The sequence below is a fragment of the Tyto alba genome, unplaced genomic scaffold, assembly GCF_018691265.1.
Source record: "Tyto alba isolate M040663 unplaced genomic scaffold, T.alba_DEE_v4.0 Super-Scaffold_38, whole genome shotgun sequence".
In the NCBI taxonomy this organism is placed as follows: Eukaryota; Metazoa; Chordata; class Aves; order Strigiformes; family Tytonidae; genus Tyto; species Tyto alba.
This window is the reverse complement of record NW_024881313.1, coordinates 11,448,991-11,467,618: the sequence shown is the minus strand read 5'-3', so window position 1 is coordinate 11,467,618 and position 18,628 is coordinate 11,448,991. Positions and strand designations below refer to the sequence as shown.

Genomic DNA, 18,628 nt, shown 5'->3' with positions numbered 1-18,628 from the left:
AAGCTATGACTATTTTTTACACTGTGCTTTGTGCTCCTTGGATCAATATAAAGTTGATCCAGAACCAGAAGCTAATAGACAGTGAAATTAATAGCAAGGCCTGAGCCTACCAAATTCACATCATTTGGCATTTGCTGACGCTCTAAAGCAAGAGACGAACTCCATACAGGTCCTGAGCATGCCAGGAATCTGTTCAAGGTATCGTACACACACCATTTTATAGTTAGGAACCCACAAAGTACTGTGATCGATCCTGATGCACAGATAGCTTTGTTTGGCACCTCAGGAACCTTGAACAGTGACAGGCCAAAGACTCAGATGAAGGTCTACCAGAGGGACAAAGGACGTGCCAGCTTTTGCCAACACTGTCAGGAGCTTGACCATGCCTGGCTAGAGGAGTAGAATCAATCCACTGTTGTTCCACAAACAGGGCTTGGTACTCGGTGTGCAATAAGCCAATCTTACACAGAGAGCCGAGATACTTACTTATTCCATGTTTGTGCAAAGATGGGTGCTAGGTGGTAATTCCACAAAGCTAGCACACCACACAAGAGAACTTTAACATATTTATCCTGTTACATGACTAGAGGAAACCACCTACATTTACATTCGTTGGTTAACGATTATATTTTTTTCTGCTATTGGTTTGTTATATTTAAATTATCCTTGCTTGCTATGTAAATTACCATGCATGATCCTTACAGGCGTGGGGCAGCAAGCCTTTTTAGTCTTGAATTGAGTCGGAGGTGGTGATCTCCCCCTGCTGCTCTTACCTTTCCCCCAGTTACTGCTGACTTTTGTTGACTACATACTTCTCAGGCAATTATCCAGCCTTTTGTGCCTTTTGGGGCAAGATGTTCCCTTTTTTATCAGTCTTTAGCTCCTCTTCAAAGCTATTGTCATTAGCAAGGCGTACACTATTTATACAAAGTGTCAGGCTTACACAATATAGATAATGATTAATGGTTGTCCTTAGAAGATCAGTGCAGTACCTTTGATGCTAGGCACCAACCCAGCCATATGATTTTACTTAGGCTACACCACCAGCAAGCAGCATGCGGGACTCCACTTGGTAAAGATGGTGAAGGCTAGGGACTATTGCTAGCTCTTAAACTCCCAGAAAACACCAGGAAGTTCCAAGGAAAAAGGGAATAAATGGGCTGGCATTCGTCCTGGTACAGATACGTTTGGGTGGGGGAAGGTTATTTTCTGTGCTGACCTGGACCTGCAGCCAGGTGCCGGGCACGCTGCTGGGGGGCTGTGGCCCCACACCTGCACCGGCCCTGGGTGGCGGGTGCTGGCAGCCCGTCTCCCCCCGGCCCCGGGAGCAGCCCCAGCCCTGTGATCAGCCCCAAGCTGTCGTAAGGACCTCGCTTCCTTGTCCTCTCCCTCAAGCACTGCCCTTATGCTTGCCCTTGCACTTCCACACGTGGTGCGAATCACGGGGCTTCCCCCAGCCTGATTCATTCCTGCAGCCGGGACAAGGCTCCCAAACCCAGCAGAGCTGTTCCCTGGTCCCCAGCCCCCTCCATGCTGAGTTGTGTCCCCACATCCCCACAGAGCAGTGGTCTCCCACATTGCCATAGACACCGGATGGTGGTTTTCACGGGCCAGAGGCAGGCACACGAAGAGCAATAATCACCAGTTACTCAGTTCCAGTAGAACTGCATTTTGCTCTCGCAGATCGCTTGGAGAACATCTCCCTGCCCATTCCCTGAATAAACACCAGCTGCACAAGCAACCTCGTATAATGTGACATGAGTTATAACACCGAAGTGCAGGGGTAGTGTGTCTCGTTTCCTACATACGCTTTGTTTTTGGCTGACCTGCCGTCGCTTTCCTTGCTCGAGCAGCACTTCGCCTCCCCCACAGCACAGCGTGCCGAGCTACTTCCACCGGAGCTATCAGAGAACAGAAAATCACGATGGTGGGTGCGAAGCTGCCACGAAGCAGGCTCGGTTGGGGAAGGAAAAACCCCCGCTTTTCTCCTGGGATTAATGCAGAGCTTATGCGGAGGAGCACACACCTGCGAGCAGCGACGCGAACGACTGAGCGATTCGGGGAGCAAACCCGCTCTGCCCCCCGCCCCCGGGCCGCGGAGAGGGGCCGCGGCACCCCCGCTTTCCCTTTCCCTTCTTCCACCCCTAACTCCGGGGGGGTGCGGGAGCGCCCCTCACCCCGGGCACCGCCTCACGCCCGGGACGGCGGTTTCTGTGCGATTCCCAAGCCTCCCCCTCACCGGGGGAACGAGGGGAAGGGCGGGACGAGCCCCAGAGGGGCACCGGGCCGGGCCCACCCCCCGCCGCCGGGCCGGGGCGGGAGCGGTGCCGCCCCCCGCCGCTCTGCGCCTGCGCACGGCCCGGATCCGGGGTTTAGAGCCGGGGCGGCCGCGTCGCATCTGACGGTTTCGGTCCTGTCGCTCTCCGTGGCCGGTACAACCCGTCATTCCCCCGGCCGGCCTGCGGAGCCCACGCCGCAGGTGGGGAGGGCGGCTCCGGGAGGGGAGCCGGGGCCGCGGCCGGGTTGGCGGAGGCGGCGGGAGCCGGGCCCGGCGCGGCGCGGCCTGTGGCTGCGAGGCCCTGCCGGAGCTGGGCGCTGGGAGCGGGACCGCGGCGGTCGTTCGTGGGCTTCGGCGAGGCCTGCGCCGGCCCGCGGCTGGGCCTTGCTTACCTCCGGGCGGCCGGGGGGGCTGCCCGCCCCCTCCGCGGCCAGACCCTGCCCGCCCGGGGCAGCGGCCCAGCTCGCCGGGCCTCGGTCCGCACCCGCCGGCTGGAAACTTCGCCGTGTTTGTGAGGGCAGCCGCCGCTCTGGCTTGACGGGCGAGAAAATCGGTAACTCTCAGGGAGGTCGCTGACCGCTGTGTTTTTGGCAGCGCCAGCCTTAGCGAGCAGGCTGCGGCCGAGGGGTGGGTCGCGGAAGGCAGCGCTGGCGGTGCCTCTCCTTACGGGGCGAGTTTGTGACTGCCAGGTCATTACCTTGACTTGCAGCTTCCTCTGTTTTGGAGGAGCTTGCGATGCTTGTGATTAAGCCGCGGCTGATAGGGTAGAAGATGGTCGGGCCTAAAAATCATTTGTTGTTTTGAAAAAGCAAGTTTGTAACCTGAAGTTTATAAATCTGTAAATAAGAATCCTGCCCTAACTTTTGGAGATGTAGAACAATGTAGTTTAACTACAAAGTTTCACTGAGTCTGTAAACAAAAAGTTATTTCCCCAGGTCTTGCACGTAACTCGAGATGCAGTGGTTCTGTATGCCTGGGACATTGCTTGTGTTTTGTCTGTGTGCTTTCAGGCTGCAATGTCACAACAAGCTGAAGGGTGCAGTCTTAAACAAAAGCCACTTATCACAACAGTTTTTAATTTACCAAACTGTTTCTAACAGACACTGAATTCAGGGAAACTCCAGACAAGTCCAGGGAGACTGGGGTGTATACATCGCTTATGAGGGAGAGACTTGTTCAAAACACAACTGTTAAGTAAGTAGAGTTTGTGACTTTAGTGACAGTATAGAAGCTGTTGCGTATGGAGATATATTCTCGGAACTACTGCTGTTCAGCTTAGGAGTGCTCGATAAAAGAACAAAGTGTTAATGAGTTCTGGTCAGCTGTAGTAAGGTTCAGTGCTTGGGAGGGGAAAGCATGTTGGAGGAACTCACCTCACTTGAAGGCGGTTGGTCTGTTTGCTCATTTGTGAACCAAGACATGTCTCTCCTAAGTCTCTGGCAGTAGAACAACACGATTACATTCTAATTATTGAAGTCCAAGTACAATTTGCATTAGTATTTTAATTCTAATAAAGGGTATGCTCTTGGAATGTGTTCCCAGTCATCCTTGGTTCACTTTGGTTCACATCACAGTGTGGTCTGGGAGAACATGGAGTCTCTTCCTTTTGGAAGAAGACAAAACTAGAACGTGCACCTCAGTAGTTAGTGGATGGTCTCAGTCTGGACAAGAGCTAGTATGAAAAAAACATACAAAACCATGTATAGTGTGGATGCTGGCTCCTCAATAATTGTTTATTTCTACAGAGTTGTTCTGTATTTAGTTGTTAACGTAGACACCCTGAGCCTGCCATCAGTAGAGCAGGTAAGCTGAATGCAGTTGTTGCACAACAGCACCAGAGATTCGTCCCTAAGATTTCAGACCTATAACTGTGACAGCTGTTGCCTAAGCTGCAGGACTCGAGTTTCATAGCTTAAAGGCTGTAGGTCAGTTACAAGGGGAACAGTAAGCAAAAGCTTCACATTGAATAATAATCAACACTGTCAACAGCTTTTTCAGAAATTTTTTTTCAATAGCTTAATAGTTTCAGTTTTTAATTCAACAATTGCCATTATTGAATGTCTCCCAAACTTAGAATGTTTAAAAAGTCCTGTAGCAGCATAAGGATGGTTTTCCTTCTTTTGAGGGTTTAATGGTTTAAACGAATAAAATAATGCTGCATATTTGCAGGAATGGTAACTGGGACTTGTTGGCATTTGCTGAATTACTTTTCACTCCCTACATTCACCTAACCTTTGTGACAATATAATGAATTAATGTTGTGTTTGTGTTACAGTCACTGTATTTGAGATCCTTCTGTTTTGTCTTGCGTGGTTGGTTTAAAATATTTTCACTTGTTTTGCTGTCTTAATCTTCCTCTCAGGGCTTCCTTTTTCAGTGAACCAGCATGATAATTATTAGCAGCTGCTTTAAAAATGCCACTTACAATGGAAAAACTGAAGCTTTATATACTCTTTTTAAAGCATCCTGTTCCCCAAGACACTGGTGAATTGAGTGACTGGTGTCTCTGTGGGTTAAGTAGCTAAAATGGGTTGTTCCGATAAGATGGACAACTAATTGCCACTGCTGTACAGATTTTTTTTTTTTTTTTTAACTTGGAGTTTGCTTTCTGCCTGTTGCAAATTAGGAAGGTTTCCACTTGCATCACTTCATTACAGCCTTTAGTTTCAAGTGTTCTGTGTTTCAAGGTAGTTTCAGTGTAATGGCTGAAAAGCTACCATAATGAGAAAAATTAAAAATTTGTATAGGTAGCAAAAATGCTTTTGTGATTTAATACTTTTTTTTTTTTAACAAGTCTCCAAGTCTCTATAAATGTTGTATATTGCCAGCAGGTATGTTAAAGTAACTTCCATTTTTTCTTTGACTTTCCTGTGAATCAGAGCTCTTGTGGATTAAAGGGAATTGTCAGTTTAAACATCTGGAGATCTATATTTCTATCTTGGAAACTAATAGCTGGTCCTGTGTTCTCAAAGCAAGTACAACCTGAAAAGCTTATTAGAATTGGGTCTGTAGAATGTATAGAATCCAGTGGAAATTGCAACTTGCTTTCTGGAACCCAGTCTTGAATGTTTTGGCAGTTTTTTTTATACAAAGATTCACACATTGCGTGAAAGTTTGTATGGTAACAATCCTTTGAAAAACACTGCTAGACTGTTGCAACCTTTTGCCAGGAATTTTACTGTTCTAACTTAAAAGCCTGTCATCGATCCCCTGTTCAAGCTGAGCATATGGGAGGATCTGAACAATGCTCCCAGTTCAGGTTCCTAGAGCTTGGGGTTGGTACCAGATTGACAGGGCCTTAGCGCTTCGCAGGTCTTAAGGGATCTGAACAGAGGTTCAACAGGACTCCTATGGGAGTAATGGCCACAGACTAACAGTTACCTGATTCAGAGGAGTAAGTACAAGCCATGTTTGAATTGTTCTCCCTCAAAACTTTCTTCTGACTTTTATTTTAGGCATGGGAAAATCACTTTCTCACTTGCCTATGCATGCATGCAAGGAAGACGGCTATGATGGCAACACAGTGTCTGATAATATGAGGAACAGGTTGGTTCACTCGGAGTCGCACAACGATGACAGCAGATGTGGAGATGTATCGCAGTTTCCCTACGTGGAATTTACAGGAAGGGACAGTGTCACCTGCCCGACTTGCCAGGGAACAGGAAGGATTCCACGAGGTAAGTTTATTTCTTTTTTCAACTTCTAAATTTACCTCATAACCACGTGCAGTTGTAACTATAATGATCTGTAAAAAGAGCTCTCCTAGACAAGCTTAAGTTTTTTCATCTTTCTAACTTTTTAGCACTAAGCATTTTGTTCCATTTATGCTGGATGAATGAGATAAATTGAATCAACTTTGGCTGTTACCTGTTGGGTTTCCTGTTGTCTGTACAATGCCAGTTTTTCTTGCTTCTCAGCTTTAAATTCACACATAACCTTAGCTCTCTCAAGTTGAATTTGTAAACCTTTATTTTTGTGACATTTTATTCCATTTTTTAAATGGAATAAACTATTTTACACTCGTTGAATCAATATATAACCCTGCAAATACTGAGTGAAAAGTAGACCTGTGCTATGACACGTTTTCCTTGATCATGCCCTCCATGCTGCTAGTGCCCCTCGATTTCCTTTATTCTCCCTTTGTCCCACCTCTCTCTGCTAGGCAGAGGGCCCCAGCTGGGAGTTGAAAACACACAGGATCTCTGGTTGCCCCAGGAAGGGGTACATTCACAGTATTAGTCTTCATGCCTAACCGTTTTGTTTGCTTGCTGCCCTCATCCTTTGCTTTTCCCTTTAATAAAACATTCTGATTTATTACATTTCTCTCCTATGTGATATGTCACCTGAATAACTATTTAGGAAGAGATCTATGCAAGGAGAATGCAGGATACCTGGAACTGGGCAAAAAGAGAGAGTGGCAAATGCACTGTGCCAAGGCACAGCCCTGTGCTTCAACTCTTCCCTTTGACATAGGGGGAGGAACTGATGAGAAGGATTCATGTTTGGGACTGTTTTGCTTTTGCCAGAACTCTTATCCAAAACAGTTTATTGTGTGTAAAAGCTCTCAGAACTGACTTTGAGCAGCTCAGGAAAATTGACTGATGTCTGAGCTGTGTTGTCCTTGTTTGTGTGCTTCAGTCAGATGAGGTTTTGGTATAGTTCACAAATACTTCAGTCTCACCTGTGAATAAGTGACTGGGGGCACAGGATAAGTAAGCAGCTGCAAATGTCATAAGAGATCTGTGTTTTAGCTGTTAAACTTTATACTACAGTGTATTCTTTGAGTAGCTCTGATTTCAGCAAATTTGAAGTGTGGGAACTGAAAGACTATAGAGAAGTTTGTTTTGTTAGCTTGCTAACACTTGATAATAGCAATAGCAAGTTTTAATCAAAATAGTGCTAGCTAAAATGCAGTATATAGTGGGATTCTTGTGTTCAAAAGCTTTGACTGTAGAATTCATGGATGTAATACTTAAACAAATGTGAGTTAACTCAGTTATTAAACATTTTGCAGTAACTATTAATAATGCATGTTGTCCATACGTTCTGATGAAATAGTGTGATTAAAGTTAGAACTTTAAATTAGTTATTAGGACAAAAATGGCTGTCTTTTTAACTTTCTTCAGTACTTTAGAAAAAAAAAATCATTTGGGTTTTTTTGAGGGGAGAGGTCGAAAAATTAACTGTTCACAGAATGACTTTCTGATTAATAGGGAAGACTAACACATGTTATGATGGCTAAACTATAATAAACACAAGAAATTGTGTTTTGTTACTTGGACAGCTTTAGGTTTTCAGTATGATAAAGTATGAAAGTAGGTCTGTGCTGTTTTGTTTGAAGGTTGGAGATGTTTTATTGAAGCTGAGATGAGAATCTTTCAAGTTGGTAGAGGTTTTCTAGAAGGTTGATGTTATGTACTACAACCTGCTTAGCATGCTTTGCTCAACTTAGTGATTCAGCATGGAATCACTTTGAAGTGGTTGATTAACTAAGTGATAATGCTGGTCAAATTCTACATTTAGCTTAAATTAAAATTTGACTTGGTCTTGAGGCCTCTCTGTTCTTGTATGGATGAATCATGATTCCGTTTTCTTGTAAAGCAGATAGCAAAAGCTATGCAGGCAGATGTAATACATCTATTTTCAACAACTCATCTGTGCTTGTGTTCTTGATTTCTACTGCTAAGATGCCCCCTTTTAAAAATGCTGTCTAGTGAAGTAACTTTTTGCTTGGAGAAATTCCAGTAGATACTTCTTTGACTTCCAGGGTGCTGCAGCACACTCCAGTGAGAAGTGGTTGCATATACCAGTGACTCCCAGATGGCAGTCTATGTATAACTTGTGTTGCCAGAGCCACCCAAACTGATATGTGTTTTTTTTTTTTTTTTTTCTTTAAACAAACCGGACTTCTGCTTTTCAGAAGAGTACATGCAGAATGTCTTCTGGGTCAGTTCTTACTGCCTGAGCTTCTGAATGTTTTGTCCTATGACTTTATATAGTGTGGTATAGAGAGCTGGAAGCTGTTTTGTACCTCTCTCTCTCAAGGAAATGGTGCCAGAGGCACGCCATCTCCTGTGTGTGTATACAGCACAGAGGCAGAATTTGTTGCTGTTTTGGTCTTTCTGGGCTTGGTGTTTTTTCCTCTCCATGTTGTGTAAGCCATGCTCTATTTCAGAAAGTGACATAAGCTACAGTAGTATTCTACTTGGGTTGTTATCTGAAATTTAAATATTTATCCTTAGTGTTTATTTTTTGGTGCCTTTAAGTTATAATGGGCACTCTTTGTTTGAAGTAACTGCAACAACACTTATTCTTTGTTTGTTTAAATTCTGAAATGGTGTTTTTGTTTCCAGGGCAGGAAAATCAGCTGGTAGCATTAATTCCATACAGTGATCAGAGACTGAGGCCAAGAAGAACGTAAGTTATTAGTTAATTGTGATATATGAATCTACAGTTAAATCTTCTCTTCTAGTTTATATCCATCAATTTAAAGGAGATAGTGTTAAGAAGAATCAAGCAAAAATCACTGGAATGTTTTCTTGCATTCAGTATTGAAAGAACCCTGATCATGAGTAATATCGGCCTTAACCTCTAATTCTTGGAGAGTTATTTATTAACAGGTGTGCATACTCCTCATCACAGCATGTCTTCCAAAGCTAAGTAATACTGTATGATCACTTCATGTACATATTTACCTGAATGCCTACAGAATGCAAGTATTTATTAATCTCTAACATCTTAATTGATCTAAGCAAATACATTTTCAGTGTTAAAGTCTGAGTAAAGTGATAACTAAGTCTTTGAGCCACTAGTCCAAAATAAGTCACTAAGAAAATAATTTATTAAGCTCTGAGCAGATGGCAAAATAGATGAGCTTGTCATTCTGATATAGCATATTCAATTTTTCTTTTCTAGAATCTACTTAAAGATTTAATTACAGTGCTTGGGGTTTTTATTGTTCTCATACATTTTGGTTCTGTTTTTTCCTTAATGTCCGGATGTTTCTGTAGTAAACAAAAATGAGTGCCAGGAAAAAAACACAGTAACTTCACATAATGCTATCCTGGATCATATATCTGATGTAATAATAGTATAAACTTGAAACATTCTAGAAACATTTGAAGCATACATTAGAACATAACTACTTCAGTGTTTTATTTCTGAGAAAATTGGAGGTGCAGTAGAGCCTTTTATTTGTGCATTTTTTATCATCATACACACCGCCTTTTATATTATGGTAATTGTGAATTTCTTGTTCCTTCGCATGAGTCTAACACTTTCCCTGAAAGTCTTTTATGACAGAGAATCCTGTGTAAGGCATGTAAGAGCTTTATTTTTTTTCCTGCATGTGTTGTGCAAGAGTCCTGCAGAATGACAAAAGTTCTGCTATAAATAAATTTTAAGAGGAAGTGCTTGTGTTTCAAAGCACATAGATATTTACCTCTTACATTTTCCTCTTTAAGTTACAAATGTCAGGATAACCATGTTTTGAAACTTGATTTCTGATGTATATACAAGAGTAACATCTCTGAGATGTAGACGTGAAGTGCAGCATAGATTATTTTTTTTGCCCCTTTGGAAGCTAATGAAAGCCAGAAATAGACTGAACTAGATGTATTTACTAGTCATGGTTCTTATCACTTTAAAGGAAATAACATGCCACCATTGTTTAACATGCTTTTGACTCTGAAATGTGCTCTTTTTTTTTCTCCAGAAAGCTCTATGTGACTGCTTCTGTAATTGTATGTTTACTACTTTCTGGGCTGGCTGTATTCTTCTTGTTTCCTCGCTCAATTGATGTTGAATACATTGGTGTGAAGTCAGTATATGTCACTTATGAACAGGGTAGACATATAATATATCTAAATATTACGGTAAGTCTAGCTACTTGTTTGCATGTTTGTAATAGATAACCGCAACCAGAGATAATACTGTGACAGTTTCATATACATAGAAATTGTGGTCGGTCTGGGAAGCTTAGTGCCTTAAGAAATACAAGCAGATACAGTGGCCAGTTTGGAAAATGTAACTGGACCTGCTGTGGCAGGTTCCTGTATCTATAGCTAATAGAGGTATAGTTGCAAGCTACCATTGGGTCTTCTGTTTTCAGAGTAACAGTGACTTTGGAGTTATTTGCATTATTTTCGGAATATGAGTGAAATGTAGTGTATGTATGTAGGAATGTTATTAAATGCTGCCCTGGTATCATGCACCTATCAAAATTGGTTTTGAGGAAAAATGATGTCTTATCCACCATAAAACTTAAAGGAGTTCTTTCCACATGCTTTTTGACTTCTTGGTAATGTGGTCAACATAGGATTACCTAAAAGACTTTTGGTGGAGTTTCTCTTTTTAAATAAAGCAAAGCAGCTGTGGGAGGAAAGGATCCATTGATAGCTAAAATGCAGGATTTGCAGTGGAGGGCAGTCACCAGGGAAATTGTGCAGAAGTTTGTGCTGCTCAATATATTCAGAAAAAAATGTGAGAAAGGGGTTAAGTGATGATCCCTTACCACCCCCTTCCCTCCCTCCCACCCCCAATCCTAGAAGGCAGGAAAATGTATATTTGCATAATTTCAGGTATTACTGTCTTTGGTACAAATTTCAGAATGTGTGCTCATCAAGATACACAGAATGGATAGCTGTTAATGTTTTATGTGTGTTGGTTTATTTTTGTTTCTTTCAGAACACACTAAATATAACAAACAACAACTATTATTCTGTTGAAGTAGCAAATATCACAGCGCAAGTTCAGTTTTCGAAAACAGTTATTGGCAAAGCACGGCTAAACAACATCACCAACATTGGTCCTCTGGATATGAAGCAGGTAAATAGCATGGGCTTTCAAAGTTGAATACATTTTGATCTTCATAAATATAAACACTAATTTGTGCTTTCATTGTTTGTTTTTTATTTTTTTATTAGATTGACTATATGGTGCCCACAGTCATACAAGATGAAATGAGCTACATGTTGTAAGTGTACTCGCCTCTAAATATCACATGGGTCTTATTAAAAATTACAATGGTGCTAGAAATTACTTTTTTTCAAAGTCAGCAGAAATGTGTTTGCAGAGATGTTGTGGCATTTCTTTGTGTGAATTTAATAGTACTGAAAAATAGTTAAACCATGATTGTTTCAATAGTTTCATACACTGGCTTGCTGTAGCTGGCTCTCAGCACTTTGGATGGTATCTCTACCCCAGTGTTTTAGGCCTTGGAAAGAGATAGGAGCTGCTGCTTTGTGGTGTTGAAAGTGCAGGTGTGTTCTCTTAACATTCTTCAGTAGTTTTCCGACAAATTTCTATGGCGGTAGAGGGAATTTGTATTTAATTCTATACAAATTATAGGCTAATTTGCCTGCAAGTTGGTGACTAACCTTAGAAAAACCTGGATGACTTCGGATGTATAGAGATGTGGACAAGCAAAAGCTGCTCTGCCTGTGGCCTGACCTGGATGTATTTCAGGCTTTTCTGCCTGATAGCGACTGCCTTGGCAGTAGTGTGGAACAATGATGCATTCACTGGTCCAGCTCGGACGTAGATTGTGCAGTCTTGGGGTAGAGGCAGAGAAACTGTCATGTGGACTTGCCCTCCTTCAGGACAGCAAGTGTTTTTGAACGTTGCTAGAAGAGCAGACTAACAGGTGATTTGTGCACATGTGAAAATATTTGGTGCTTCAGCACAGTAAATCTAACCGTGGGCTATAACTGGCAATAAGAGACCCACAAGTATAGAAGTTTGTATCTGTTAAGAATCTAAGTTCTTGTACAGGCTGATACAGCAAAGTCCTAGTGCTTGTGAGTAGCACTCACTAGCTTTGTTGTGGTCGGTTTAAAATGTACTAAACAGAATTTGAGCCACATGCAAAACTATGGCTGTTCATTTTCTCCAGATTTTGTGTGTTACACAGTTGGTGTTAGTCAGCCTCACTGATGTGTTGACAGTTACTGTTGTTGATGGAGTTTCTGCTCTTTCACTGTATTGTGAGTCTTGAAAGCCTGGGTTCATGTTATAGAGCAACCCTGGAGACGGCAAGTGATCTTCCTGAGTTTGAACACCCAGCTAACATAGCTTCAGCTGATCTTACTGGGGTTTTATATTTGTTACTGTGTTTGGGTTTTTTTTCCACACAAACATTTAACTTTCCAGAGAAGGCCCTGGGATAAGCTTTGTAACAGATAGTGTTGTGGCCTACAGCGTTGGGGGTTGTACAGTGAATCACATTTGGGTGTTTCCCCAGCTAGTCAATTTAGGTCTTGTGTTGGACGTAACTAGCTAGTTGTTTGGATCCTGGAGAACATGTGTACTGTAAAATCAGCTTAGGTTGAATACATGAGATCTTGGAGACCTGAAGTGACTGCATACAACCATCTGGATTCAGCAGACCTGTATGATGAAATCATCATCATCATACAGGGCATTTCCACTCATTTATTTTAGAGAGCTGGCTCAATGTGGAGCTCAACTTCAGTGTAGTTTCCTAGCTACTGTGTGGTATGTTTGGGTTTTGGTTATTTTTTTTTTTTCTTTGGTTTGTGTATTTTGTTTTTTTAAAACATTCATCTGCAGATAATCTGGACTTTAAAAAACCCCAGAATGTTGGTATTGTACCTCTTGGCTTGACAGCCAGTATGTGCTCTTGGATATGAGCTGGCTTTGTTATGTTACAGGTTATCTATATTTTTGGATTAGAGAACTACAGTAACTAAGAATATCTGGCATTATGGTCTAAGTAAATCCTGGTTTAAGTTTAGCAGGAAAAAAATAAAAACATTGGTCATTACTACAGATACCAGTATAAAGCACTTTTAAAACTGAACTGTTTTATTTGTATTTTCATACGACTTGGATCACCTGTGTTCATTCACGGTTTAATACTTCAGCATATGTTGTTTGGTGCTGGGGAAAAGAATTACAATGGCATGCAAATATTGTGGGTGGCTGCCACACAAACTTACTGCACTGATTATATGCCTTTATTCCAGAGCTGGTAAATTTGTGACCGAGAGCAATTGATTGAAGGAGGGGTAGGAAAAAGTATACACTTAGTGCTCTGTATAACTGGTATGTAGGTACATGTCAGAAGATACAAGTTTGGAAAGGGTATCTTGCAAGAGAACAATAACTGACTTCAGAATCTCTGCAGATTGGTTAAAGGTTAATTTGCATAATACGGAATTAGATGAGTACAAAAAAAAATGGGACTTTCCAAAGTTCTTGATACTTTGAGCAAGAATAGCAAGCCTTCAAGACATTTTCTTTATAGAAATTGCTGCTTTTACATGAAAAGATGCTGAAGTTGGAATAACCTTGATCTTTTGTTGTAAATTTTCCTTTCTATGGATAAATTTCTTGTGAAGTGAAATTGCAGCAAATTATGTCTATATGCTTCATATGTCTATATGCATTATGTCTATTATGTCTTCATATAGACATAATTTGCTTTGATTTGCTTCTGAAAGATGGAGTGAACACTATTTCACAGGACACTTGTTGGCAAGCATTATATTTAAGCAAGCACATGTGAATATAGTTCACGTGAAAGTGAGACAATATATATAAAAGTAGACCTAGGATGAGTATACAGTCACTGGTGGTGGCTTTCAAGAAATGTTTTAGTTGCCATTGCTAGCAACTCTATAGTCTTTATATATACAGATAGCAGAATTTCCAGTTGAAGCCGCAATTCTTGCTTTTTATATAACTACCTGTAACAGCTTGATGCAAATCTAACAACTGTTTCTCTTTTTTTCAGTGACTTCTGTACTTTAGCATCTATCAAAGTGCATAACATAGTAGTGATGATGCAGTAAGTATGGAAACTTCCCTTTTGTCAGAAATAAGTTTAAAAGCCATGTAATTCTCATTGAAATATTACTCAGAAATACTTAATCCTGGAGTCTGTGCATCATAGATAAAATGAAATCAACTTACTTTCTAGTGTAGGAGCTTCATAATTTTTGAAAATAGACTGCGTATTTTGACAGGTTCTGGTGGTGTAAAGACACTTGAAGAGGTAGAACTGTTATTACTGTATTTGCTCTGCAGTTGGACTGCAGCCAGGGAGCTACTAAGGTCTCAGTTATTTTGAAATGAGTTTGTGTATCAGCTACTGTTCAAAAATTGCCGAGGTCTGAGTGACCTTGAAGCAGTTACAGGTTTCAGTACTCTGCTCAAGTCCACTTTTCAGGACTGATTGCATAAATAGCAGCATGAGGGGATCTTGGAGGCAGGGTCAGAGTTGTACACCAACCATGGCTGTACCTTCTCTAATCACTTACTTTCTCCTCGCAAAGCAAGGTATTGATGAGTAGGCCTCAGCTTTACCATCTTTTTTAGAAAACAAGTCTGTGGTCAGGGAACCAAATGTATTTCTTGGAGAAAATCTATAGTGGTAAATTAGTATTGTTTTTAACTTCATTTAGAACTTATTTTGTTCCAACTTTTTTCCATTAAAAACCCTAGTAACTTAAAAACACTGACCTTTAGAGTAGGAAACTCAGGCCTCTTACAAAACAAATATCTCCTGTTTTGTCTTTTTTAAGAGTGACAGTGACAACGTCTTACTTTGGCCACTCAGAGCAAATATCCCAGGAGAGATACCAGTATGTGGACTGTGGAGGAAACACAACCTACCAGCTGGGCCAGTCGGAATATTTAAATGTACTTCAGCCTCCGCAATAAAAGCACCTGTTGGTTAGTGTGGAATGACTGCTGTTGATGCTTGCACAGATCCTTTGAATAGGACTGGTACTATGTGAAGGGGGAAGTATGTGCATGTAAAGCATAGCAAACATGGTGACCTGTTCACTTTAGATGCAAAGAGGGAAAAGGTGCAAAATGTATATAGATGCACTTGTTAAATGTTGTGTTTTCCCCTTCTGTTTGCTTTCTATTACTGTAAACACTTCTGTCAAGTTGTGTGGTGGGAGGGAGAGGGGGAATATCAGATTCTTGAACTGAATCAGGACCTTACCTTACAGTGTGGTACATCAACTTAGAGTAATTGTGTGTATGTCTGTGTTTAGGTGAAATGTGTCACTAATGAGCATTTTAGAAAAATTGGTACTCAAATTTTAAGTTTATACTTCAGTTCTTGACATTTGACTATTGAAACTGGCAGTATTACTACTTAAGTAACAACATTATTTTGAGGTATCTGAGTGTAAAACTTCTATTAGTAATCCAGTGGCAGTAGTTCTTTATTTTGGGATTCTACTTTTTTTGTTTACTATACATGATTAGAGGTGACTTGCAGTCTGTGAAAGCCAGGAAAGCTCTCTTGAATGACACTATACTTGAATGTGCAACTTCTAGAATCTGGCATCTTTCATTCATATTCCCTCCTGCTACCTCTGGGATGTTACAAGGTGAATGTATGTTGTTAGTTTTAAAGTTGAACTTAAAACAAAAAACAACCCCCCAGAATCATTACTGACAAAGGCAGAATTCAAGACTGTAGCAAATGAATGGGTGAAGACTTTGATGGTATCTTCCTGCTTTGTTTTTAGTAAACTTTTGAAGACAGCTGTTAAAATCGAGATTGTGCGGTTGGAACTAGGTGGGAAACTGAGCATGGGTTTGGGCAGCTTGATGTCAATTTTCATCATTTTTATTAGTTTAATGTACTGTGTATCTAAGCTACTTGTAAGTGTTAATATGTTGGGGTGTGCATATTTAGCACGCAGGCTCGGTAAGCAACGCAGTAGTTATCTGAATCTTCACAGCACTCAGTTCACATCAAAGTTGTGTAAGGAAGAATAAAGCAACTCTTGCTGTAAGGGTAAATGCTGATGTAATAGTGAGACTTGGCTTGTTACAAAGCTATTAAATAGTTTCAGTAGGATATTTTGCACAGTGAGAAATTCCGGGGATATTATCAAATGTGGTGATTTTAAATTCTGTGTCCAAATTTGCTTGACTTCTGAAGACCAACTGTTCTAAGGGTTAGGTACTAAACTTTTTTATTAACTAGATCAGGATTGTTTTATTTCTGAATTAAGTAAGATGCAGCTGTAAGAAGGTACTATTGAGACTGTTGCATTGTAATGAATATCTTTTTAAATAGATTTTGCAGTTTTTATGCTGCTCATCTCCTGGAAATAAGCTATAAAAAGGAATTAGCAATAAACACTATGGAAAAAGGCTGCTGAGTAACTTCTTCAATTAACAATCTCTTATGTTCCATTACTTCGGTGAAGGTACATGTCTATATTGCTCTTTCCTTTATTGGCCTTTTTTAGGTGGACCTAATTAGGTGAGTGGGGGAAAGAATATTGATGATACAAGACAGATTTAAAAGAAATTAAGTGACCATACAAAAAAGCCTTCCTGTGCTTGAATTGCTATGAGCACTTATTCTGAATGTCTGTGAAAAATTTTGGAACCTGAACTGTTTAGGAATTGTTGATAAGATGAATATGTCAGCTTTTAGCTTTGGAGAACTTCTGGAACTGGAATACTCAGTTCTGACTTACTGTAGTTACATTCTGAAAATCATTCTTGGATCTGGGCACTTAAAAGTAAGCATTCTTTATTACAACTTACAACACAGGGGAAACTAGTTCACAACTGACTAATCTTCCTAGAGCATAGATGAGGCACAGTCCTGTGGCTGCTAAAATGCATGCAGAAGCTTACCAGGTAGTCTGAAAAGATACCAGTGATAACTGAAGACCAGAGTGGGTAGCTGGCTAGAAGCAGAGGGTTAAACTTTTCTGTGTTATCTGTTGTAGAAAGATCTGTTTATATTGGAGAGTAGGGAGAGAATTCTGGTTTAAATAATGTCAGATCTGAAGTCAGCCAGCAAGTGATACCAGTTTTTTCTTCTAGGCCAAAGTATTTGCACCTGGAGTGTTGGTTTTGTTTGAGGCTTGTTGTCCCTTTGTTTTAAAGTAGAAAATGAAAACAGCTCTAGGCGGCAGATACTATATCAATTTAAACAAATTTTTCTTCAAAGGATAAAAGGTAATCTAAAATAACTGGAATGGCACAATGATAAAATTACTCAGTGACAGTAACAAAAGCTGCTTGAACAAGCAGGGAAGCGGGAGGTTACACTGTTACACAGTGTTAAGACTCAAACTGACCTTTGAAAGTTCGGCAGGCATGTTGAGCAAAATACATACTTAAATGTGTGGATCTTATGTTGCATGAAATGCAACTGTCTAATTTAAAATAATTCATATGAGTGGAATTATTCTGTCCATGTATGTGGTAAAAGGAGGAAGATACAAGTCTTAGTGTCTGTCATCTGGGATATCTAACAGACGTAAACTTTAACACCATCAAATTACAGTAGATTTATGGAATGATGAAGAGTTGTCATTAAAAAAAAAAGGGTGGAGTAAAGACCCTATTGATGAATCCTCACATTAAGTCAGTGTTACGGGAGAGTCAAAGGCTTAAGGCTTCTGCATGTGCTAGTATGTCCATGCAAAACTGTCAGCACATTACTAACCAAGCAAAACAAGTACTTGAATTTAACTACTAATTTTAATTTTTAATATAAAGTCAGATAAGCATCTGTTTGAATACTTAACTTAGACTTGATTTCTCTGGCTGAGCTTGGAAATGTGCTAAGGGAGCAAGGGAAGTCAGTATTAACTTGTATAACTTTGTAAACAAGCTATGAGACTAGATCCAAGTGACAGACCTGTGATTATTTCACATTTATTTTTTTATCTTGATTTTAAAATAAAAAAGGCAAGCCTTTCAGTTCACTGTAAATCAGTAAGTACAGATTCAGCTTGAAGAATTGTAATTTTTTTTTCTGGTTTGTTTTCCTGTGTGTAAGATGGTTTCTGAAGGACTTCTTTTGAAGTGATTCATATTTCATTTGTAACTTCCCCATAATCTTTGAATACTATCAAATACATATATACTGGTGTTGTAGTGTTGTCTTTCAAGGGGTTTATTTAATTCTTTTCACTTGAATTCATTGTAGCAATTCCTGTACCAAAACATGTTGCACTTTAAAATGGAAGCTCTGTTAGTTATTTCTTAAAACAGCAGTCCAGATGTTGCACTGTAATGGCACAATTGAAAAACATAACAATGTATTCTGTATATAGTAACTGTAAAAATTCAAAATTATAACAAGGTAAATAAACATGGAACACCTAAATGTGTAAAAATATTGGCTATTTGCACATTCTGACCTGGAGAACAAAATTATTTTACATTCTAAATGTGATTCTTTGAAAATAAATAAATTAACAAAGCCACCAAACAAACTCAAAGATCTAACCATCAAATAAGGGAAGCACTCTTAGTAAAAGATGTAGTACCTGATGCTTTTGAATTCCTGATGTGGGAAAAAGCCTGTGGAATCTCATTCATAATTTATTT

The 18,628-nt window shown here is 40.3% G+C and overlaps 1 protein-coding gene across 3 annotated transcripts; it reads left to right on the top strand.

Annotated features, from left to right (window-relative positions):
• Positions 1-2,354: 2,354 nt before the first annotated feature.
• Positions 2,355-17,589, top strand: TMEM106B (transmembrane protein 106B). 3 transcript variants are annotated; one of them, XM_032991609.2, is made up of 9 exons: positions 2,355-2,479; positions 3,379-3,472; positions 5,734-5,955; positions 8,632-8,695; positions 9,993-10,152; positions 10,964-11,104; positions 11,203-11,252; positions 14,034-14,087; positions 14,824-17,589. In XM_032991609.2, exons 3-9 carry the CDS (start codon positions 5,736-5,738, stop codon positions 14,960-14,962), a joined length of 828 nt encoding a protein of 275 aa, XP_032847500.1. In that variant the 5' UTR covers positions 2,355-2,479; positions 3,379-3,472; positions 5,734-5,735; the 3' UTR covers positions 14,963-17,589. The 3 variants fall into 3 exon arrangements, with proteins under 3 accessions (XP_032847500.1, XP_032847498.1, XP_032847501.1); XM_032991610.2 differs by lacking the exon at positions 2,355-2,479 and adding an exon at positions 2,494-2,831; XM_032991607.2 differs by lacking the exon at positions 3,379-3,472.
• The last annotated feature ends 1,039 nt before the right edge of the window (positions 17,590-18,628 follow it).

What these genes read in the sequence shown, in the direction of transcription:
- TMEM106B (XM_032991607.2), top strand. Translation starts at nt 5,736, where the DNA reads ATGGGAAAATCACTTTCTCACTTGCCTATGCATGCATGCAAGGAAGAC. An exon ending in AGACTGAGGCCAAGAAGAAC is followed by an intron (nt 8,696 to 9,992) that starts GTAAGTTATTAG and finishes TTTTTTCTCCAG; the next exon opens with AAAGCTCTATGTGACTGCTT. An exon ending in TAATATATCTAAATATTACG is followed by an intron (nt 10,153 to 10,963) that starts GTAAGTCTAGCT and finishes TGTTTCTTTCAG; the next exon opens with AACACACTAAATATAACAAA.